The 24,512-nt window shown below is 46.9% G+C and overlaps 1 protein-coding gene across 8 annotated transcripts in view; it reads right to left on the bottom strand.

Annotated features, from left to right (window-relative positions):
- The window catches only part of LOC102454880 (mitogen-activated protein kinase kinase kinase 3-like), a 121,780-nt gene that overhangs the window by 81,558 nt on the left and 15,710 nt on the right, over positions 1-24,512 (bottom strand). For 5 of the 8 annotated variants that reach the window (XM_089776803.1, XM_075922867.2, XM_075922866.2 and 2 more), the window contains exon 2: positions 9,952-10,031. The exons of 2 other annotated variants lie outside the window; for them this stretch is intronic. In XM_089776803.1, the coding sequence (XP_089632929.1) occupies positions 9,952-9,955 (4 nt within the window). In that variant the 5' untranslated portion in view covers positions 9,956-10,031. Of the gene's footprint in view, positions 1-9,951; positions 10,032-10,291; positions 10,631-24,512 lie in introns of those variants that run through there. One more of the 8 variants, XM_075922863.2, reaches the window with a different exon arrangement.

Genomic DNA, 24,512 nt, shown 5'->3' with positions numbered 1-24,512 from the left:
ATGAGAAGTATCCTGGCCTCATGAGGCCCTGCCCCTTCCAGGGCAGTCCACAACCACTCCCAAAATTTGTGAAGTGGCCCCCCTTCAAAAATGATTGCCCACTCCTGCTGTACAGGAAAACACTAAGGGTGTGTCTAGATTACAGGGTTTTGTCGACAAAAGTGGACTTTTGTCGACAAAACTATACCTACGTCTACACTACCGCCTAGTTTTGTCGACATAATGTTGACAGAACTCGGCAGTTTTGTCAACGGCGGTAAACCTCATTCTACAAGGAATAACGCCTTTTGTCAACAGAAGGCGTTATTGCATCTACGCTGTCCTTTGCGTCTATACTGTCATGTCGCTTTGTCGACAGAACTGGATGCAGTCTAGATGCTCTGTCAACAGAAGCTCTTTGTAGATAAAGCCTCTGTCGACAAAAGCCTGTATCTAGATGTACCCTAAGATACTACAAGCTCTTGAACACATATTCACCTTAATCCAGGAATGTGACCAACCAGGAGGACATTTAGGCCACATCTCCAGGGACATGTTCACGGTTAAAAGTTGTTTCCTCAGACAGAAAGCGTCTTTCAACTCATTTAAGTGGATTTTTATCTTAAATAACTGCAGTGTAGCTCAGAATATATTCTGACCACCACATCTAAGTGTATGGGAGAACAAGACGACACTTCTATAAACACTTATGCCCATGAATAGTCATTGGCTGCAAGGGAATTAGCACATAAAGTTATGCAAACACTGAAGCATTTGCTTGATGAGGACCTTAATATGACAGAGCTCTGATTTTAGGATCCATCTGACAAGCAACCGGTTATGCTTACCATTTTTCCACTATAGCAAAAACAAAACTTAAAAAAACAAAACAAAAAAACAAAAACAAAAAAACACAATTAAACTGACTTCAGTTCACATTTTAATGCCTTCCATGGCCATATCGCCACTTGCCATGCTGGAAATTGATCTTCTGGTGCTTGATTTAGCAGGTCTAGGAAAAAAACCACTAAATTGAATGTTGAGGACACCCCTGGTTGGAGCCGGTACTCACAGTCACAAGGGGTAAAAGAAACCAACTGGAGCATTAGCTCCTGTTGACCTCCCACTGTGAAGATGGTGTCACACTTGGCTTAAGATATGTCAACTCCAGCTACGTCATTTAAGAAGCGGAAATTGTGTACCTTAAGCCGACCTTCTGGATATAGTACAGGCCTGACCTATGCATTGGAAATCCTTCTACAGTGGTTTGAAGGCCAAAAAAGAAAGTGATGCAGTATACCATGCCGCAAATAATGCACTGGACTTTCTGTAATTGTGAAATGTTCCATTTTATGAACGTCAGTCCCCAATTAGAATAGTGATAGAAATGTAGCCGTGTTAGTCAGTCCCCAATTAGTTTGTATGAGAGAATAATTTGCAAGTTTCCATCTTGACAGTCCGATTAGACAGGATGGTTGGTATGGAATTTAACTCCCATTTGAATTCCCCGATGAAGAAACAGAAAACTAGTACAACTCCACAGGAGGCAATGGAATTACAGTACTCCTATTTACATCAGTGTAAGAGAGGGAAGATTTACTCTTTAATGCACAAGGTGACAGGTGTCTTAGAAATGCCTAAGTCAGAGACCTCCAAAGTTGTGTCTTGTAAGAGAAGTTATTACACATTTTAAAAACACGATCATTATATATTTACATCAGAGGCAACAAGAGGGAGGGAGCAGGAGCTGGAGCTTAAAAGCTGGTTCCCCTCAGCACTGTCTCTATGATGCGGGGGTGGGGGCAGAGAGAGGGGCTCTCGTTACATTTCAGAGACAGAGGCACAGCAGCTTCCGTCCCCACTAGCACTGGGATCCTCGCTGCACCTCTGACTTTGAAATGTAGCAAGAGCCGCCTGCAGTTCTTGCTACATTTCCAAAGCAGAGGCACAGCAGTCGGAACCTGCAGCTTTTGCTACATTTCAAAGGCAGCAGTGCAGCCTCACTTATTGGTGGACTACTCGATTAGCTGATTAATCAAAATGTAACATCCTTAGTATTAATTAGCAACAATTACTGGGGATAGCTTAGTGGCACTAGACAGGGACTGAGACCGGGTTTATTTTCAGCTCTGCCACTGGCCTGCTGGATGACCGTGGGCACGTCACATCACACCCCATTCCTCAGTTTCCTCATCAGTAATAAGGATTGCCAGGTGTCCAATTTTTAACTGAACACCTGGACGAAAGGAGGCCCTCCCTAGACTGTGAAAATGATGGAGGGAGGGATGGAGGGAGAAATGATGGTGCACCAGATCAGGGGCAGGACAAGGGTGTGCAGTTTTGTTCAGTCAGAAAGTTGGCAACTTGGACTTCCTTTGTAAAGCACTTTGAAATGTATGGATGAAAAGACCTAGGTATTTGTATTGAGAGAGATGAATGCCCAGGATTACAGAAGTTCTTTTATAATTAGCTATTCACCACTTCAATACACCCACACCCACCTCAAAAATCTGTAAAATAATTTAGAGACAGATTAATGACTCCTGGTGTGAAAAAGCAATTGTTATACCACAGGGCAACCCAAGCTGGAATCCCTCTGTGCAGAGGGAAGGTTCCAAGGAACTTGAAATCAAAATGAACCCAGCCTTCATGGCTTCAACTCAGTTAAACATTAACAGCACCGAGTTATTAATGCTATGCAGAGGCATACAAAGCTCGCATACAGAGAGGACCACGCCATGAAGATTGGAGGCATATGTAGAAACACAGAAAGAGATTTTAAATGGTTCCCCAGGGTTACTCTATAAAACCTAAGGGATCCTACAGAATTTACACCCCGACTCATGTAACCTGCAGAATCAGGGCCTAACAGGCAAGCTTGCAACAGTCTTTATCTTTTGTTGCTTCAAGTTAGACCCCCCTCCCTCAGGCTTCTGTGAGCAAGGGATGCAGGATCATGCCCTTAAGGAAGGAATGTGATGCTGGAGCAAATTTGAAAGAAGAAAATGTTTACACAGAACGATAGCTGGCTGAGCTTTTTTCCTGTGCTCCCTCTGATACCACTGAAGGTATTTGCACTCTCATAAAGGGCTCTTTCTCCCTCCCAGCCCCACTTCCCCTCATGCTCAGTGCTATAGTGAAACCACAATCCTGGACCGGAGAGTTCATAATCTGTTGCCAGGACAATGGCTGCTGTGTCCCAAATACAGCATTACTGGGCTGCTCTCGCACTGCTTGGGTACCCCAGACTCCTCGTTGGAGTCAGGAGCGCATAAGGAATGTGGGATGACTCAGAAGCACAGGATCTGGAAGGGATGAACACTTGTATAAACACAAATAAATATCGTAATTTGTGACCAGGGAAAGAAAGGTTATGGGAAATGTGGAACAATACTATGAACCCGCTGCATTTGATACTCCTCTAGCAGGAGCTAGAGAATAAGTTTTTTACAAAAACCAAACAAACCACAAACAGGTAGGCCTGGCCTTGATTTTACAATATGGGGAAACAAACACAGAAAAAATGAAGGGGTAGATTCATCACTGCGCTGTTGTGGGCTCTAATATAGGGACAAGGGAAGGTATTTAGCACCTTCTCTATTCATTGCTGCAAGTGCTGGTGCAACCCTCAGATTCCACCCTGCTTATACAGTCCTTAGGGAGTTTTGCAAGGGGATGAAATCCACCAGTAGCTGCCCCAACTGCCACCCCTATCAGCCACACCGTCAGCCAGCTTCCTTTCTGCTTCACTCATCCAAAGTGGGCTGTGTCCACGAAAGCTCATAACATATTTATATTTTTGTTAGTCTCTAAGGTGCTACAAAACCATTTGGTTTTTAAGTTACAGACTAAGATGGCTCCCCCTTGAGGTTTTTACTCCCCTTTTTCTACATCTCAGCTTACCCTCCAGCGTTCCACCTTTTCAAGACGGCAGAACCCCACAGAGTTCAGCCACAGAGCTAGGATATGCAAAACCCTGACTGGAGGTGTTAACTGGTCCCATTCAGCTTCACAGAAATACAATTTCTTAGTAAACAAAAAACACCCTTGCAAACTGTAGTTGGAAACGTATTAATAAAGACAATCCAGTGACACCTCCCCCTTTTTGTGAAGGCATGTGGTAGGATTCCCAAAAAGGGGGAGGTGTCACTGGATTGTCTTAAACTAAGGAGAATGGCAGCCTTTCAGTACCCCCCAAAAACCTCAGAATCTCTGCAGGAACACAATCCAAAGAACCTCGTGGCCAGCTGCAATTACAGCCCCTGGAGAGGTCACGTGACTGGTGGCCTTCTAGCTTCTCTCCAACTCCAGAGGCAATTGGCTGGAGGGAAACCAGAAGCCCACCAGTCACATGACCTCCCCCCCCAGCCCAGGGGAAGGCCCGGACAACCGCCCCCCCCCCCCCATCCCAGGCTCTGCTTCTCCCGGCCCCTAGCCCCTTTCCTCAACCGAAGCAGACCTGGGGACTAGTGGAGCTGGTGCGGTCAGCAAGGTTCTGCCCCCCCTCAACGCTTCCCCAACTTACTGACAGTGGTGGGGTAAGCAGAGCAAGGCGGCCCCTCTGCTTTGCTCCCCTGGCCATTGCGACACTCCACTTCAGGCTGGAGAGCGCGAGCAGTCCTGCCAGGGGCCCTGGAGTGATGCGGCTGGGAGAGCAAAGTGGCGGGGACACCTTCGACCACCTCCCTCACCCCTGCCGGGAAGTGCGAGGGCACCAGCTCCCACTCTCCCCACCTGCTACTGGCCGGCACCTTGCCCATTCCCTCCCCTACATGTCTCGCCCTGGCCCGCTCGCTCTCTCCTTGGTTCCCAGTGAGGAAATGGCTGCCTGCATTCAAACCGAAACAGGAATTGGGATGCAGCCCTCACACCAGATGCCTTTCGGTTTTATGCTGATCATCAGGGACGACCTTAGGGGAAAATGGCGCTTTGGAAAAACCTTGTATTTTGGTGCCGCTGGCTCCCATGAGCACCACCCAGAGCCCTGTGACTTCCCCCAGGGCTTAATTTGCATTGAAAGAGGTGACACTATTCAGCCCCAGCGAGCCTCCACACAAATTAAGCATTGGCTGGGCAGCCGGAGCATGGAATCACAGAATACTGGAACTGGAAGGGACCTTGAGAGGTCATCAAGTCCATTCTCCTGCCTTCACAGCAGGACCAAGCACCATCTACATCAGGGCTACTCAACGCATGGGCTGCATGCGGCATGTTTGTGGCCCGTGGTGCAATTTGGGTTTACGTGGGGCTCAGCACACAGCCCTCGGATGGGATCCTTTGAACATGACTTCCACTGGGAACAACAGTGAGGTGTCTCCAAGGCAGGATGAGCATTGAAAGATGCAAGCAGACGGGCTGGCTGGAACAGACAGGTACAGGGTGTCAGCATTTCTAGCCCCCAGAGAGGAGGTGCCAGGAGCACCTAGGCATTGTGTGAAAGAAGCTGTTTGCATATATATTTGTACGTCTATGCAACCATACTTAAGTTGCGTCCCTTGGCATGTGCTGTGAGTATCATTGTGGCCCCCGGGGCTTCCAAAGTTGAGTAGCCCTGATCTACATCATCCCTAATAGACAGGTGTCTGTCTAATCTGCTCTTAAATATCTCCAGTGATGGAAATTCCACAACCTCCCTAGGCAATTTATTCTAGTGTTTAACCAACCTGAGTTAGAAGGTTTTTCCTAATATCCAACCTAAAACTTCCTTGCTGCAATTTAAGCCCATTGCTTCTTGTCCTATCATCAGAGGTCAAAGAGAACCATTTTTCTTCCTCCTGCTTGCTACACCTTTTTACTACGTGAAAACAGCTATCATGTCCCCTCTCAGTCTACTCTTTTCCAAACTAAACCGACTCAATTATTTTACAAAACACTATAGTTCATCCATTTTTTTTATTTAGTCGTCTAGCATTTGCATATTAGCACTTGAAAAATTTGCCACTATGTATCTGTCTGCCATTTCCTGATGTGTTAGACTCTTTTCCATTTGATTACTTCTAATTTTATCCATATTTCTCATTTTACCCATCATCTTCCATCCTGTCCTCCTAACTAGAACACAGAGAATCTCTATTAATAGACGCTCCCTTAAGAGATGTCTCTGTCCGATCCACGTTCTCCTCTGTGCCTGTCGGCTTTCCCCCCAGCCCTTAGTTTAAAAACTGTTCTACAAACTTTGTAATGTTAAATGCCAGCAATCTGGTTTCATTTTGGTTTAGGTGGAGCCCATCCTACCTGTATAGGCTCCTCCTTTCCCAAAAGTTTACCCAATCATTAATAAATCGAAACCCCTCCTCTCTACACCATCGTCTCATCCATGCATTGAGACTCTGAAGCTCTGCCTGCCACCCTAGCCCTGCACGTGGAACAGGAAGCATTTCAGAGAATGCTACCACAGAGGTCCTGGATTTTAATCTCTTTCCTAGCAGCCTAAGGTTGGCCGCCAGAACCTCTCTCCTACCCTTCCCTATGTCACCGATACCTACATGTACCATGACTGCTGGCTCCTCCCAAGCACTACACATAAGTCTATTTAGACGTCTCGTGAGATCCACAACCTACGCACCAAGCAGGCAAGCAAGTCACTATACAGTTCTCCCGGTCATCTCTTGCCAAACTTCCTATCTTTCCTATGCAGTGGAATAATTTGCTTTTGGGTCCTTAATAACGTCCCTTTAAAAACTGTCAACTGCCTTCCATTGTTTTTCCTTCTAGTCTTGCTTCTCATGGAACCTTACCTACCAGCTCTCTGGAGTTTACTAAAATCTGCCTTCCTGAAATCCTGATTTTTCTTTTGCTGTTCTCCTTTCTACCATTCCTTAGATTCATGCACACTATGGTTTCATGATCACTTTTACCCAAGCTACCATCCACTTGGAAATTTTCAACCAGTTCCTCCATATTTGCTAAAATCAAATCAAGCAGGATGGCTGCTAGCTGAGTGCCCAGCTCTGAAGGCAGCAATGCCGCCAGCAGCAGATCACATAGGGTACTGCCACCTCTAACACTGCTTCACTGCACCCTCAAGGATGCTATGCCGGGGGGAGCAAATGGCAACATCAGGTCTCCATGCATCCAAATTATTTTCCCCAGTTGGGCTGCACAAGGGGAAGGTAGGAGAGCAGCAGCTCGCTTCACAAACACAGCCCTAGTGGGGAAGTGAGCAAGATACATGGAGCATTTGGTGGTCCTCCTCTTCCCCTCCCCCCCCCACCTTCTGGGGGTTCAGAAGAATGCCCACGGGGAGTGAGCAAACTCTGTGTGTCACCGCTCACCACACCCACCCCATTCCTCTGCTAGAAAAAAAAGCAGGGAGAAATCTGGGTAACCCCCCGCATCACCTCTACAAATCTGCAGCACACCCCCGCCAGCCAGCAACATGCAGCTCTGCACTGCTGTACTACACCTCGCCCCCGGCAACCACCGCACTCCTCTGACCATGGCACCCTGGTCCACCCCTAAGACTAAGTTTGCTGATCACCCACGGTGCCCGCAGGGCTGACTCCTATACCCATATCTATAACTTCCCTGTCTCAGACTGCTCGGGTGGTGCATGTGTGGAACCCACTAGACTGCTTGTCCTCCACAGAAACCTATCCTCCACTTCCAAAACAGCTATGCGGCACGCCCAATAGCTACCACTCCCCGTCTCTGTGACTTCTCTGGAGCCTTCAACCAAAGCTGCCCTATTCAGAGGCACCAAACTAAAATCCACGTGCCTCCCAACCGCTTCTGCCTACAGTAGACATCTGTGGGTTATACTGTCTAGTGCAGAGGGGTTATAGGGCAATGATAAATCTGGTCCTAAGTTACCCATCCAGGGAGAGAGCTAGAAATAGAAAGTTCTGCCCCAAGTCACACAAGTGTATCTTCAGCACAAGTCCACTGAACCCTGTTCTAAGGGCTAGACCACGCTGCCTCTGGGAAATGCCTCTGATTGGTTACTAACTAATGATACTTGGTATTTTTATTGTGCCACCTACAGAAACATCCATTCTTTAGCAATATCATTAGCACGGAGCAAAATAGGACATGAACATTAAGTAACACACCCAAGGGCACGCAGTACATATGTGGCAAAGTATAGCGAAACCAGATCTTCTGACTTCTCATCCTGTGCTCTATGGATAGGGCCATGCTACTTCTTAGAAATGCCTCCACAAAGAAAATCTGTGCTAATGATCTTCTGTATGAAGGATCTGGGGTGGTTGTTTCTTTTAAAATCTAAAGGAAATCCTAGTTAGGATTTTGAAGACACACTGTGTTAAGCAGTGCTGCTGGGGTATCCCAGTGCTCACACCTGGACAATAAGCAATGTGTTTTCTAGTTATTCTTTAAAACCCCGCCTGCTGTAGAGTAAAAAAACCCATGAAACTCCCACTCACTGTAGACTAAACATTCATCTCCCCTTCATATTTCTGCAGTTTCAGTGCACCCTCAGATAAACTCCCAGTCTGGAGAAGTAAATGGATCAGTGAAAGTAACATCTCGGTCAGTCAGCAATATATACTGTACACCTTGTACCCACCGCACCCAAACACCTGGGCCAGTGTGATCAGAGTTATGCGCACATTGTGTTCTTGTCCACTGTAGCCTGGCACATGGACTGTGCACCTATGTTGAATAATACAGTTCGTATGTAAGAGGCGCGTCGTCCCAGAGAGACTGAAACAGCTGTAGGCATGGGACATCCACCTGAGTGCTGAGAGGCACGGTCAAACGGAACCCAGCCACACCTCACACACTAAAGAGGGATCTAATCCCAGAGTTAGCTCAGCACTTTTACTCCAGGATCACAATAAAAGGGGAAGTCACCACATAGGTGGCCAATTAAGCACTGCATTGAAGCCACCAACTCACTGCACAGCAGTCATCAGAAGACAACAGCTATAGCAGTTTTGGTCTTCCATTTTAAACATAGTCAAGAATGAACATTTTCATTGTTTGAATTTTTTCTTTCCCCATCGTCCCAGGATATTTTTTCTTTGAATTTTTTTTGCCCCAATTCCATCCTGCTCTTCTAACATCTTTTACTAAAGCAAAAAAGCCATCCTAATAATCTCTTCTCCCCAATCCCATTTTTCCTATGGGAACAAAAGGCTAAGATGGGAAGATAGAAAAAGGGGACAGTGGATGATATTTCCCTCCCCTTTATACTAGGGATGTGATTCAGAGCCAGCAGTGCGGGGGCAGGGAGCCAGCTTTTAAGCAGGCTCCCTGCAAGCCCTGCTGCCTCTGAAACAGGGACAGCAGCACATATCATAGAATCCTAGGGCTGAAAGAGACCTCAGGCGGTCATCGAGTTCAGACCCCTGCCCAAAGCAGGACCAACCCCAACTAAACCATCCCAGCCAGGGCATTGTCAAGCCAGGACATAAAAACCTCTAGGGATGGAGATTCCACCACCTCCCTAGGTAACCCATTCCAGTGCTTCACCACCCTCCTAGTGAAATAGTTTTTCCTAATAGCCAACCTAGACCTCCCCCACTGCAACTTGAGACCATTGCTCCTTGTATCTGCCACCACTGAGAACAGCCTCTCTCCATCCTCTTTGGAACCTTCCTTCAGGAAGCTGAAGGCTGCTATCAAGCCCCCAATGGAGGAGGGGAGGAGAGGGCAAGTTACTTCAGCGGTTTCACATTTATGCATGGAGGGAAGGCATCTTCATGGGAGCCAGTATGCATGGGGAGCTGGCTTAAAAGCCAGCTCCCGGCGTGCGTGCCAGCTCCTGCAGAGCTGCCTCCCCTCTGTGCATAAACATGAAACCGCTGAAGTAACTTGCCCATCAGATCACAAAATCCCGAAGGCAGTGTTTTAGTTGAGACTCTCTTCTTGACTGGAAGGTAAGAGAGCAAGCCAATTAAATGCTGATCAAAGCTACTTCTGCAGCATCTACTGCTCTGTGTCAGGACCACAAACCCATAGTATCCACCAGTGAGACATGCAACTGCTCCAATGGATTCCACTCCTTACCCATGTTTGCATTGACATCAGGCCTCCATTCCACGGGTTACGGACAATCACACCTTGTCCTCCACTCACAGGTGTCCACCCTGCAATAACGACAGAATTTACAGGTAAACACCAACGCAGCTATAAGCATAGACCTTTGATTGGCTCACTCTTATCAACCCAGTTTCCATTTTTGCCCTCTTTATGCAGCCCATAGATTCTGACAGGATTTAAACAAGGCGTCTCGACTCCTCTGCCCTCCCCACAAGTCCAGTCTCCACTTGGCACAGAGCCTTTAGCTACTCACTTGCTGTGCCTCCATTTTCCCATCTGTTAACCAGAGATAATGACACCTACTCACTTCTTGACATACTTTTCATCCACAGGCTTCAGAGACCTTCTTCCGCCAAGTGCAGACTACCGATCGATTGCACCTAGTGCAGCGTAAAAGCACCTTGCCATATTGAATGTAGTTCTTCTCACACTGTCCCTGTGAGGTCAATGTATCTGAGCAAGACAATGACTGGGCAGGACAGAGGGCCTAACAGACCAGGTCTCTCAGGTTCCAGCCTCATTGCTTAACCATTGGACCATTCTCCCCCTAGTACAGCTGCCTCCTCCTAAGGAGAAGCCAAGATAGCAGCAGCTATGGAGAGAAACTGTACCAAAGAACAACTACATTTTTAAAGGCAGGCTGTCTTCCCACAGCAATCCCAGATGCCCTCTCCCAATACCTCTCCCCTTCACCCATCTCCAGTTGTCTCCAAATCTTCTCTCTCTCAAATAGATACAGACCTCCATTTTTTTTTAAATCCAGCATGTAGCACTTGGTCAACTCTAGAACAAATGCATAGGACTCTCTCTGTTAAGTAAGCCCTGAAAATTGTCCAAAAGACAAGTCTGAAACCCAGAGGGCAAAATGCTACTCCTGTTTACGGAAATGACAAAACTTCCTACGGACCAAGTGGAGGCAGATCAGTACATAAGTGCCTAAAGTAGGGATGTTAACTAGGTCACTGTGCAACCGCTGAAAATCTTAGTGGTTACACACTGCAGACTTTGCAATATAAAGCTTATACTGCAGAGCCCGCAATCACAGCCCGCTCCCTGGGAGCTGGTGCACAGCAGCTCCCACCTGCAGTCCTGCTCCCTGGGAGCCGGCTGCCGCCCTGCATGATTGCCTCTGATATAGCAGATATCTGACAGAGAACCAGCAGTGCAGGGTGGCAGCTGCTCCCCAGGAGCAGGGCTGGGAGCCAGGAGCTGGCATGTAATCGTTACGGTAACTGATAAGTTCATGTTTATCTGTTAAACTAATGGTGGGGAACTTTTTTGGTTTGGGGGCTGCTGACCTACGGGGGGGGAGGGGGAACCAGTCAGGGGCCACACACAGTTGAGAAGCAAAAAAAAAAAAAAATCCCTCACTGACAAGGCCCTTGACTGAGAAAAAAGTCTCCCCCCAAATCTCATCCCACCTCAGGGTGCCCAGGATAGCAGATTTTGTGTGCTTTGGCCCTGCAGTAAGGTGGCGGAGAGTCTGGAGCGCCAATGTGGGCTCCCTGATGCTGGGGGGGAAGGGTCCTGAGCCTCAGGTGTTGGATCCAGGCAAGTAGGGGGCTGCAACCAGCCCCCAGGCCTTAGGTTCCACACCCCTGGTTTAAACTAGGGATGTAAAATTTTGATTAATTAATTAATCGAATAGTCAATGGGATATCCATCGACTATTTGATTAGTTGATAAGAACTTCCGCATTCCGCCTTTGAAATGCACAAAAGCCGCAGTAGGGACTCTTGTGCATTTCAAAGCAGGAGCCTGGGGTCAGCAGGGGACTCCCTGCTGGCCCCAGGCTCCTCAGGGGGTGCCAGCTTTGAAATGTACAAGAGCCCTAGTGGGGACTCTTGTACATTTCAAAGTTGGCCCCTGCTGCGCCCCTACCCCCTCCCACGGAGCTAGAGCTGGGGGGAATCGGCTTTTAAGCCAGCTCCCTCCAGCAGTCCCTCTCTTTCCTCCCCCCTCCCCCCCGGTTACCTCTGTGATAGAGGTGGCAAGTTGGGGATGGGGGGGGGGGGAGAAGAAGCGACTAGTGTGTCGATTAGTGGCTTACATCTCTAGTTTAAACCTTTATGCTATTACATCCCTAGCCTAAGTCCATAGATGCCATTTACACACCTGATTTTTAGATGCACTGAGCATCCAGGTAACTCACACTGAAGTCAACTGATATGTACTCAAACTTCACTGGGAGCTGTTGGATTTAGGGACCTAACTTGAAGTCCGTGGTCCCTGTAAGCTGTGCGCTTATGTGGTCATTCAGGAGAAATTCAAAAGCTGCCCAGCTGATCAGAGCGTCCACAGCTAGGTTGTGTTTGTCCGTCATGCACATTCGCATGTGCCTCGGTGCACATAAAAATTTATTCTGAACATGGCTGGAAAAACACCGCCCATGGATGGAAAAGATTAGAAGGAATATTGCTTGAGGTAGCTAAGACACCAAATTGTTTTTACCCAGGGGTCTGTCTTTGCACACACAACTCTTACTGAAATCAAGAGGAGGTCTGAGTGCAAAGCAATAGGCAATTATTTTGGATCTTTGTGCAGATCTTTGGATCTATTAGGACAGATGCTTCACCAGTAACATAATGAAGCAGCAAAAGCACCCAGAGTGTCAAGCTGATTAAAAAAGAACTATAAAAACAACTCCTAAAAGACTCAGGGAAGATACAAGAGCGACTTCATGATCTGACCTAAAACTAATTTTTTGAAAACATCTGACACTTTGGTCTTTAGTCCTGGCAAGCACTAGCATATTTATCCAACCTATTTTGAGAGAGACAAGCAGGAAGGGAGACAGATAAGAAACCAGCCAATACGCTGAAATTTACATGTGCCACTAAGTGTGTTATTCCTTTGCTGTTGTTGCTTCCTATCTGAGCAACAGCACTGTTTAGCTTGAGAGTATGAAGCCACCGAGGACTGTATGTTCTATAACCTTTCAAGACAAAGGCAAAAGTGAGGGACATGGAAAAGCTTAATATCTCTACCAGGGAAGAATGCACTGATCGCAGATAAATGGACCTGCCTCCGGGCCTGATCCAAAGCCCAATAAATTCCATGGGAAAACTGTTACGGATTTCAGTAAAAATGGGTCTGAATGGAAACCTACAAAGCTAGTGGGGGAGCACTTTAACCTCCCTGGAAACTAGGGATGTAAAATCCCATTTAAATAGCTAACTGGTCAAACATGAAGTTTAACCAGTCAAGAGGAGTTGCTCCAGTAATGCTCCAGTCTGTCTCACCACCACCACAGCCGAGTTGGAGCAGTCCCCGGTTGCAAGTAGGGGCTGCTCTGGATACCTGTCCAAGGCAGCCCCTGCCTGCACCTCCCCTCCCTGGGCCTGCCACAGACAGGGGCTGCTCCTGATGCCCAGCTGAAGGAGCCCTTATCTACAACATGCTGGGTCTGCCACAGACAGGGACTGTTCCAAAAGCCTGGAGCAGCCCCCATCTGCTGAGGACTCCGCAGGGCTGAAACTCCTTTGCCCATGATGGGCAAGGAGCTGCTCCAGCCCCTAATGGTTACCTGGAACAGGTAAGCATCACCAGTTAAAGGTTAACCAGCAAGTATAACCCTTCACATTCCTACTGGACACACAGTTTGATTTACAAGTTGCCATTCTCAGGCAAAGAACTTCAAAACCAGACTGGCAAGAAGAAACTGCTGAGCTGGAATTCCTATGCAAATCTGACACCCTGAAACAAGGTTTAAATAGACAGGTGGAGTGATTCTCCCATTACAACAGCTGATTTCTTCATCAGATGCTCTCACCTTCTCACTCTGACTGAATTAGCACAGACGTCACACTCCCATCTCTGTATCCCTTCCTTTTCTGTTTTCTTTTCCCTTCCACATCTGAGGAAGTGAGTTGTATCTCATGAAAGCTTATGCCCTAATACGGGTGTTAGTCTTTAAAGTACCACCGGGCTCCTTGTTGTTTTTGCTGAAACAGATTAAGATGGCTAGCCCTCAAACTGATTTCAATGAGATTTGAATTTCCTTGTTGGCTGGAAAAGGGTAGAATCTAACCTACTTCTTTTTTCCACCTGTTTGCAAAGTCCACATCAGACGTTCAGAAATAAAGTTGTATGCCTCGTTTCAAGGCCATCCTTACCAATACGCAGGCCATCCTTACCAATACGCAGAACACATAACTGCGTAAGGCATCCAAAAATTTGGGGCATCACTGCCTCTTAATGTTCACCCACCGCTCTCTTCCTACTCCTGTTCTGAGACTCTACTTCCTCCAGAGAGGATCTAGTTAATTTAAAAAGTGAAGTAGCCTGCCAGACCTATTTGCAGAACGCTAAACCTGTGACAGAGCCAGTCAGGTTGCAATGAAGCCATGTAACAGGCATGTGCCAACCCCAGATATACACTGTCAGTTTCTGAATGTGCTGTGTTAGTCGTCAGGGGTTTAGTTTAAAATCTGCTTTAAAACTGTTTAGTGTGTTGCTGAAGAATATAAAAATCACATCTCCACAAAATTGTCCCCTTCTTGGCTGCCCTCAGACATAGGGGCACCAGTTTAACAGTACTGAGTAGGACCCCATAAATCCTAAGAACAGCCCTGCCTAATTGGTGCACACAAGTACACCAATGACAACAAGGTTATCTGTCTGAATGGGCAAATAGACACATCTCTACATTTGCCCAGGCAAATATGCAATGTATATAACTGTTCACACAAGGAACTCATATAGATGCATGCCTGAAAGCCTGATCCTACATGACCTTCCACCTCAAATTAGTACATGCATATTGTCTTTCCTCTATTACAAGTCATCGAGCTCCCACCGTTTAGTTCCCATAAGCAACCCTACAACAACAAGCCAGCATCCATGTACAATGAAGTAAATATATGCAGGTTTCCATTTTAACATTTGTGACTAGGAAAACGGATGCCCTTAGAATTGGATTGTAAATTCTGCTGGTTTTGCCAGATACCCAGCAATACATACTAGCTCTCCTAGCTGAGGAAGGCCCAATCCTTGTTTTTAAGCACAATATTGCTATTTTACAGCATCCTTTTATACATTTCTCCTATTCCAATGCATCTCAGTGGAATGAAACAGCATTCCGCTAGCACCAGAATCCCTTGTTAGCGCTTTCAATTGCTGGCAGGTTACAATTTGAAATAGACCCCAGGTCTCCTGACGACCCGTGAATTCTGCCTGCACAATCAAGCTTTTTTAATAGCACACCTGACAAAGTACTGGCGCACAGCCCAGCCTCAGAGGAATACCTCCTGCCAAGCAATAAAAGCAACAGTTGGGAGAATGCTGGTCTCCTTCAGGTTAGTTTTTCAGTGACATCGTAGTCATAAACCACTATCCTTTAATCTCTGATGCAACGCATGAGGGTCTTATTCAACTCCCAGACCCATGTAAAAATGAACTCTATATAATGAAGCATCAAGCCCTTGCTGAACATCCAACTGGTGCATGTTGCAAAAGCATGCCACTTCCACCTCTCTCACCAGCCCTTCCCCACTTGCCCATTGGCTTGTGTATTTAGATCTGTTCTTCAGGACCGGGATTATTGCTTATTGTAGAGCAGGGGAGGGAAGGGTCTTCAAACTTAGCTAGAGACTCTAAGCTAGTGCTGGACAATCTACCTTAGATGTGTCTTAGTTAAAAAGACACCCTAGCTCACTTTGCTAAAACTAGGGATGTAAAATTCCAGATAAAATTCATTTTAAGTGGTTAACTATTTTAACTGGTTAACCGTGATCCTGCGGGCAGGGAGGGGGTGGAAGAGAGAAGGCTGCTCTGGCCGCTCCACTCCCCCTCTCTTCCCTCCACCCAGTTAACCAGTTACCCCTAATAAGCATGCCAGTAAGGTCCATACTTACTGGGTAACCACTTCACCAGTTAACCCTTTGCATCCCTAGCTAAATTCGGAAACTTTCCTTGTTTTCCAAGCAGCAGGGAGTAGCATGTTGGGCCTTCAGAGCTTAACAAGCAAAGGGAGTCAAGTGGAAAAAAAAAATATATCTGTCCTTCTAAAGAGTCAACAGCATTAACTTTCAGCAAGTTTCCAGGCAGCCTGCCAGGATGCTGGAGTTTTGTATACTACGGAACTGTTAAAAATATTATTCTAAACGTTATTTTCACAAGCTTTGGGGGGCAGGACTGGGGCAGCATTCAAAACAGCAGCAACGAACAGAGAAATGGTGTTAACTTGAACATCCTACAACACGTTTGTTTCTTTCAAGCCAATCTTGCAGGTTGTATAAAGTCAGAAGCATTGAAGAGTGTAACAATACAGCAGGTTGCACAGACTCAGAGGTCTGAAGAGACCACGGCTGTCATCTAATCTGACCTCTTGTAGAACACCGACCAAAAAACTTCCCTGAGAGTTTCTTAGAGCAGATCTTTTAGAAATACATCCCACCTTGATTTTCAACTTGCCAGCGATGGTTAATCTCCCACAACCCTTGTAAATTATTAGTGATTCGTTACCTTCCCTGTTAATAATAATTTATATAGTCTGTCCAGCCGGATACCTACAACATTCTAGTTTTGTTCTACAAATGACAGTATACACAGCCTAATGGAAATGCACCAGGGAGCTTTGCCAAAAGGTATTCTCTCCCCCCAGTGTAGCACAACCTGCTGTGTACCTGGCTGATGTCCGTCCCTTCCCCCTCCCCGAGGTGACTGCAAGTTACTATACTCATGGAACATGCTGGTCATGTTTTCCAAAGCAGTTTTCAGGTGGGTGAGCCCAAAATGACACACCTGTATCTTTAAGCATGGAGTTATGGTTATGAGATTGGGGGCGGGGGGGGGGGGGGAGTTGTAGGCCTATGTTTTCTTTAGCAATGAACATTTTGAAAATTTGCAAACAAACTAAGTCTAGTCTTCCAAGCCCAACTCTCAAAACAGACCCTCTAACCTCTGTGGGATGTCTCATACAAATCATTCTTACTTGTATGACTCAGGGTTAGAAGGTAAAACTTTATTTGGGTTCACGGGTCAAGCTACTAAGCAATATGTAAGGGGACTGTTAGCCCCTTACTAAAACTCAGTGGGAGTTTTTGATTGGCCCGCTCCCAGTACCAAAAGGGGAAGGGTCCATGAGAAATCAGGGCCTTGAGACAGACAATGGAAAGAGGCCAACACTCCAGCTCAGCCTGATTGACAGGTTGGACAGGCCAGTGAGAAAATTAAGAGGCCAGGCCCTGTCCTCCGTGCGAACTGGGATTTTCTGGGTCTCTCTGAGAGAAAGCAGAGAGAGCTAAGAAGAGCAAGCTGTGTGGAGAGACCAACCTGCAGTGCTAGAGCCCAAGGAGCCCAGACCCTGTGCTAAGAGGCAGTCCTGCAGCAACAGAGCCAGGCACACACGGCCCAAGGAGTGCAGACCCTGTGTTGAGCAGCAGACTGGCAGTGATCAGAGAGCCAAAGGGGACAGAGAAGCAACACTAGGAGCTGAAGACTGGCAAAGCAGCACAGCCTGCAGCTGGGTGTGGTGAGCAGCTGGGACCCGCAAAGTGCGGGGAGAGGCTCTGGGCAGGGAGATATCACCAGCCAAGAGGCCCTGCAGGCCAGACTGGGAGAGAGGTCCTGCCACCTAGAGCCTGAGGCCATGTGGTCACTGCCAGAGCAAGCGTGTCCAGCCTGCAGCCCCCTTGCAGCACAGCCAGGGCCTGAGAGAGCGCCCTGGGACCCATAAGGAAGAGACTGCGAACTGTCCTTACACTCTGCAAACTGCTGTTTGTGAAGTCCCTGTGCTACAGAGCAGGACTGTGTGTTCTCATTTAACCTCTCTCATTTGTTCTTATTCTTTTCAATCAGTTGATGTTTAATAAATTGTATTTGCTTTGAACTGTATGTAATGATCACTGGGTCAAGAAAACATCCAGTGTGAAGAGAGCACCCCGGAATGGGGACACTCTAGCCCCTGCCCCAAGTGACTACAAGGTCGGGGATTAAGCCCTAGGAAACCTGGGACCAGCCTTGTTGGGATTTTGAGGACTCTGCTACTCAGGAGAGTGGAAGGGGAGCCCTCAGGGTCAGGGAGGCGGTTGGATAAAGGAAGTGGGAGCCAGGACTCAGACCCTTTCGCTGGTCCATTTCTCCGGGGTAGTATAGAAGCCAGAACCATTCCGCCGCTTACAAATATATCTGCCCTCTGCTTGTACTAGGGCAGCCTGCTGGTTTGTATTTAACCATGCAAACTCCTAGCTATCTGGAAGTACACATGACAAAACTTCGAAAGTTCTACTTTGGATGGACTGATACTTGAAAATGACATGTTTCAAATGGCACACACATTGCGACTTCCTGGGACTTCATCTACCTCCAAAGAATGACGCAACCCTACCAGGAATCAAAACTATGGCTTCGGTGATTCAGATAGGGAAACTCCGTATATAAACCATCCTGCTGACTACTTCATACTGCGGGCATAGAGTGAGAACTTTAACAGACAATAATAAAAAAGGACTTTCTATCACCTTCCAGTGATTTGGAAAAGGAAAGGATTTAAAATCCACCCCCTGCTTGCATATTTTTAAGAGAGCTAGGAGAAACTGTTCCAATGAGTTATGTTCAGCCTGAATTTCCCCTTACACAAGTGTAACTCTATTACACTAAATCACAGTAAGTACTCTGGTGTATGAGACAAGTCTTGTGGTTCCATCAAGATCAGCAGTCTCTGGAAATGCAAACCACACGTAACAAGAGGCAAACCCCTCCTCTAGATCCATTAGGCATGAGAAACACCAGAGACCCATCAAGTCAAGGCTAATAAAAAACAAAAAGGCACAAATAAACTAAGATAAGTGATGTTTCAGGCCATAGTTAGGCACGAGTTGGGCTTTTTGCTTGTGCTATATCTTCTCTAATGTACAACTTGGTTCCTGGTCTTTTAGTTTATTACATCCAAAAGGCTACAAATGTGGACAGCAACCATTTCCACAAGCTGAAATTCCAATCACGGATCAGGGTCCCATTGCACTAGATGCTGTACACACACCGTCTCTGCTCTGGAGAGCTTATAATTTTGGTCCGTGGGTCTCAGCCTTTTCCATACAGTGACCCTATGTTACCACAGAAGAGTTTTGAGACTCATCCAAAAAGTTCAAGGCTTACACCCCGCCCCGCATCTAGAGGTGTAGAAAAAAAGGTGTAGTGGTGACTCCCTGAAACCTGTTTGTGAACTGAGGGTAGAGAGCTGGGAGTCACAATCCTCACTTAAGACAAGAGGCACTTAGCAAATGAAAAAAAAAAAAAAACAATATGGCCTCAGCAGTAGCTGTTCTCAGTTAGCACCAGATGCTGCAAGTTGTTTGCTTTCTCTCAAGATGCCCGTCTGTAAACTAACCCACTTTCTCTGATCCTCTTCAGTATCTTGCTGACAGCACTTGGCAGAAAAGCTCAAATATTGCAAGCGGTTTCTCTTGCCAGCCATCATCCTTTCTCAACCCTGCCGTCCTTCATCAACACCCTCCACCCCCGGATCAATAGCCCCTCTTGATGCCCTCCCATGTGTGCCGTACCACAGCACGCTTTTTAGTGCACTCCAGCTCCCAGCGTGCTCACACGGGGCCGATTGTGATGTACCTTTCGAATCGATCGGTAAGGTCAAACATGTCAGACTATTAGCGACTGCAGCTTGTTCAGCACACTTCAAAAAGAGGCCGCCGCTGCCATGGGGCAGGGTTTTTTTTTTTCCTTCCCCTTGCAAAACAAGAATGGGGAAAAAAATGCTTCATGACACAGATGCTGATCATCAGATAGTTACTGAACAGGCATGATCCTTCTCATTAGGGATGTCAGGGGTTAACGGGAAAGGCTTACTGGTTAACCTTAAACAGCTGGGGGCTGGAGCAGCTCCCTGTCTGCCACAGGTGAGGGGCTGCTCCAGCCCCGAGGGGAGAGGGCTGCCCCTGCCCCGAGGGGAGAGGGCTACCCCTAGCAGGGCTGCTCTGATCAGTATGCCAGAGCATCCTTTGCCTGTGGCGGGAGGGGAGGAAAAGCTCCAGCCCAGTGACAGACAGGCAGGTGGGGGCATTCACCCCCCCTTCTATCAGTTAACCAGTTAAACAATATGCTTAACTGGTCGGCCAGTTAAGTGAAATTTTACATTCCTACTTCTCAGCTGTGTCTAGACTGGCAAGTTTTGAAACACTGTGTGCAGCCCGGGGCCAGCTGGGGTGTCCTCAGGCTGCATGCAATGTTTCAAAGCAGCAGCACCACGTGGAGCCTGGGATCAGCTGGGGACTCTCCAACTGATCCCAGGCTCCCTGCGGCGTTGCCACTTTGAAATGCCACAGGCTCTTCATGATGTTTCAAAGCGGCAGCGCCGCATGGAACCTGGGATCAGCAAGAAAGTCCCCAGCTGACCCCTGGGCTCCATGTGGAACTTTCGCCTTCAAAGGCGGAGGCACCCTATCAACTATTCGAATAGTCGATGCAAAATGCGATTAATCAATTAGTCAGTTCTTAACATCCTTAGCAGCCAGCTGGCTCTGCGCTCTGCCTCCATCTGCAGGCACCACCCCGCAGCTCCCACTGGCCGTGGCTCCAGGCCAATGGGAGCTTCAGAGTGAGCATTTGGGAGGTGGGTGGGGAGTGCATACAGCTCCCAAAGCTGCCCCTGCATCTAGCAGCTGAGGGACATGGGGGAAACTGAGGCAGGGAGCAATTATGTGACTTGCCCAATGTCAGCCAGTGAATCCATAGTACAGCCACAAATAGAATCTGAGCCCCACTCATCTACTCACCATGTATCTCTGGACAACCAGATCTACGGAGGGAATATCTAAGCTCTACCTCAGGCTCCAGGGGTTTATTCTCAGAGAAGCCCCGTGATGGAAGTTTTTTCCAATCACCTCCATTCTATGGCCAGGCAACTTAGGAAGAGGGTAGATTAAAACTGGTTTGCTCCAGGACCCATGGGGGAAATCTGTACTGGAGGTGGGAACAGAACCTACATGTCCGGTAAAGGAAGCATGGTCTTGTAGTTAGCAGATTCAAGAAACATAGGGTCAACTCCCTGTTCTGCTACAGACTTCCTGTGTGACCTAGGAAAGTCACAACCATTCTGTGCCTCAGGTCCCTATCTATATGATGGGAATAACAGCACTGCCCTACCTCACAAGGGTATGGTGAGAATGAATATATTGAGGAAGTGCTCAGATACTACAGGCATGGGAGCCATGTATGTCCCACAGCTAAATATCCCAAGGGCCTTAACTACAAGTCTAACCATCCTCTACCAATCGCCTGGCTCCCAGTCTTTTGCTTTGACCACTCGGAATGCTCCCTCTCCCTCTTTGTTGGCTAAGTACTTGGGCCGCATAGGGTTCAGCAAGGGAGAAGATGTTTCCTTCAGCAGACAAAAGAGGTCCAAGGAGATCCCTTCTGCTTCACTCTGGGGGCTGGCGTCTTGCACTGAGTCACCTAGGATATATGGTGGAGCAACTGCTTTCCAAAGGCTGGCTTCTGTCCAAGGCTCAATTTACAGCCCTGGCAGCAAAGAAAGGGAATTAAACAATCAAGACACTCCGGAAAGGGTCTTACTAACCCCAGGGATGAATGGCACCAAGGTTTCCATTTTCTTCTGAAACACCAGTGACAGCTCCTGTGCCAGAAGAGACTGCCCTTGCTTTCTGGCAGGCTGCCTACACAAACACAGGAAGCTTTGCAATGTGCTGGCTACAGGCGGACTGCTTCTCTGCGACGGGAATGCCAACACAGCTGAACAGAGCTCAGAAAAATCGGGTGGGTGGGCAGGGAGGGGAACCCATCACAAACACTTTACAGACTTTTTCTGAGGACAAAGGATGCTGAGTTTTGTATTTCGATACACACCCGACAAGGGCCATCACTCTACACTGATGAGATACAAAGGCTACACTTTTTCAGGCTGCCTAAAGTCGGACATATTTGGACACCTCAGTAAGAGATTGATCCAAAGCCCCATGTAATCAACAGAAAGAGTCCTTGATTTTCAGGGGAGCTGAACAGAGCCCAGAAGTCCTATTATTCAAGTCTATGGGAGCAGCAAATACTTAGCACCTCGGAAAAACTAGGTCACTTATATTAGAGTAAGGTGAGAATTAATCAGTTACTCTTTGTACAGCATGTTGCTTAGAACTGTACATCTTCATTACTCAATACTATGTTCAAGGTTCCAAGAAGTTATATAACAGACACAGATAAGACTAAATTGTGCCTCAAAAAGCATGCAACGCAAAATAGGCCTTTCGATTGGTTCAAGATCACCCACTTGGGCACACGCTATCAGCGGCTGAAAAATCACAATAAAACAATTGCTTGTTGCTACCACTGATTATTAGCGTTAATGCAGGCAAGGCATTTTTAAGTCCAAGTTTGATCTCACCTACACCAGTGTAAACCAGGTGCATCTCCAGTTAAACTAATGGAGCTACACTTGTGCAAAACCCAAAGGATAGTCCTGATGTAGGAATGCACATAAGCAAATACTTAAGTTTAGGCATGCACATAAGTTCCATTGTGGGAGTTAGACATACGCACACATTCCTTCCAGAATCAGCCCCTTCCTGAACAAATGTTAATGAGTTCAATCGTGCGTGGCACTGACCACACTCAGCCACCATTGAAGTCAGTGTGAAGTGATGGTTTTTGGCATCCAGTTCAGCCCTGAGAATCACAATTTATATTTTTTGTAAGGTGAGGAGAAGAAATTAAAACGTGAAGCCTTGCAACGGTTCCGGAAGGCAATAAACGAGGTCGTGCTGATGGTCTCAGCGTTGCAGCGTGGAATTCCAGCACTAAGTCATTTGTCATAACAAGAGAATTTCCCACCTGCAGCTTTCCACTGTGTCATTTGAAAACCTTCCTACATGTTCATATGGAACATAGAACACTGAACTCCTTGCAAATCACCTCATATATCATACATATACTATCATCTTTTTTAGTGCTAATGGGCAATCCCACACTGGCAGGCAACAGGCGCTTTTCACTAACTTTTGTGCATGAACACCTCCCATTTTATAATTAAATGTGTCGGCTTCACCTCGACACTGATTCTGGGAGAGTGTTACTCTCTGACTTGGTTTAGTTTCACTGACGTTATCTCGGTGATGCTAACAGTACAAAACTTCGGTATCAAAACAAACAGCTTCATAAGACAGATGAACCATGACAGAGTTAAGCTGTCCAAGGAACAACTTACAGCCAAGAGGCTGTCACCTTTGGTAAAATCCAAGGCACACAGACCTTATCCATGTACCTAAGGCACTGAAGAAAAAAAAAAAACCCTCACTCCCCTCACCAAGTACCCAGCCCGAGTTTCCCATGATGGACATGCAGGAGCTCAGCTCCATGCAGCTGAAGGGTGTGACGAGACAAAAAACGGAGGAGTCTGAAATTTTTTTCCAATGCTATATGGGCTCCTCCCCAAGAAAGAAGCATTTATAGTGAATTTTCACCATCACTTATTCATGCTCCAAGTGACAGGGAGTCTGATTTTAATACAACCTTGGCCAGGCAGCAAGTTACAGGCCAGCCAAATGCATCATTCCAAAATGCTCCAATGTATTTTCCAATGAATACTCTTGCAGTTTGCAAGTTTTCCACAAAATCCATTTTCAGAAGAATCAACACGAAACTTACAAATTCCTCTGGATCTGAAGTTTATGAATCTCATCCAGGTATAGTTAAGATATGGGTAAGTCTGAAGATCCAAAGCTCAGGTTCCCACAACTACATTCACTAACGTGAGAGGTGGAAATACCAATGAGGAAGCACTGGGCTACGTCTACATTGGCACCTCTTTCCGGAAAAGGGATGCTAATGAGACACGTCGGAATTGCAAATCCGCGGGGGATTTAAATATCCCCCGCGGCATTTGCATTTACATGGTTGCCGCTTTTTTCCGGCTCGGGGTTATGCCGGAGAAAAGCGCCAGTCTAGACATGCTTTCAAGTAGGAATAAGGGATCTTCCAGAAAAGGGTTTATTTTCTGGAAAATCGCATCTAGACTGGAGCTTTTCTCCGGCATAACCCCGAGCCGGAAAAAAGCAGCAGCCATGTAAATGCAAATACCGCGGGGGATATTTAGATCAAGTGTGTCTGTTTTTTTGGCAGGGTCTACCTGGTAACCCTATATATTTACACCAGTGTACGTGGCATCAGACTCCACTGCTTTAAAAAAAACAAGCCAGTTGGAGTGCTCAGAGGACAAATAAAGCACTGAAAAAGCTTCTAGCTGGTGAAAATATTCCCAGGACTGGAAGAACACAAGAACAGCTTGGACTGTAATTCCTTGGGACAGGGACCTTCTATACTGTGTTTGTGCTGCATCTAGCACATTGGACTCTGGGTCATGGCCGGGGCTGCTACTGCAATATAAACCAACAACAAGCAAGAAAGTTTCACTGGGTTGTTGCGAGGCATCCTTCAGCAGGATCTGTAAATCACCGAGATCCTTATGTTTTGCCACAAATTCATGGCTGCCCCCAAATACATGTAAAATCTCAACTTAAAAAGCTATTTGGGGGATTTTAAGAGACAGCTTTATGCTCTTA

This window comes from Pelodiscus sinensis, chromosome 2 (assembly GCF_052426305.1).
Source record: "Pelodiscus sinensis isolate ZL-2025 chromosome 2, ASM5242630v1, whole genome shotgun sequence".
Classification (NCBI taxonomy): Eukaryota; Metazoa; Chordata; order Testudines; family Trionychidae; genus Pelodiscus; species Pelodiscus sinensis.
The sequence above is the reverse complement of the archived record's forward strand: the minus strand, read 5'-3'. Positions and strand labels throughout refer to the sequence as shown.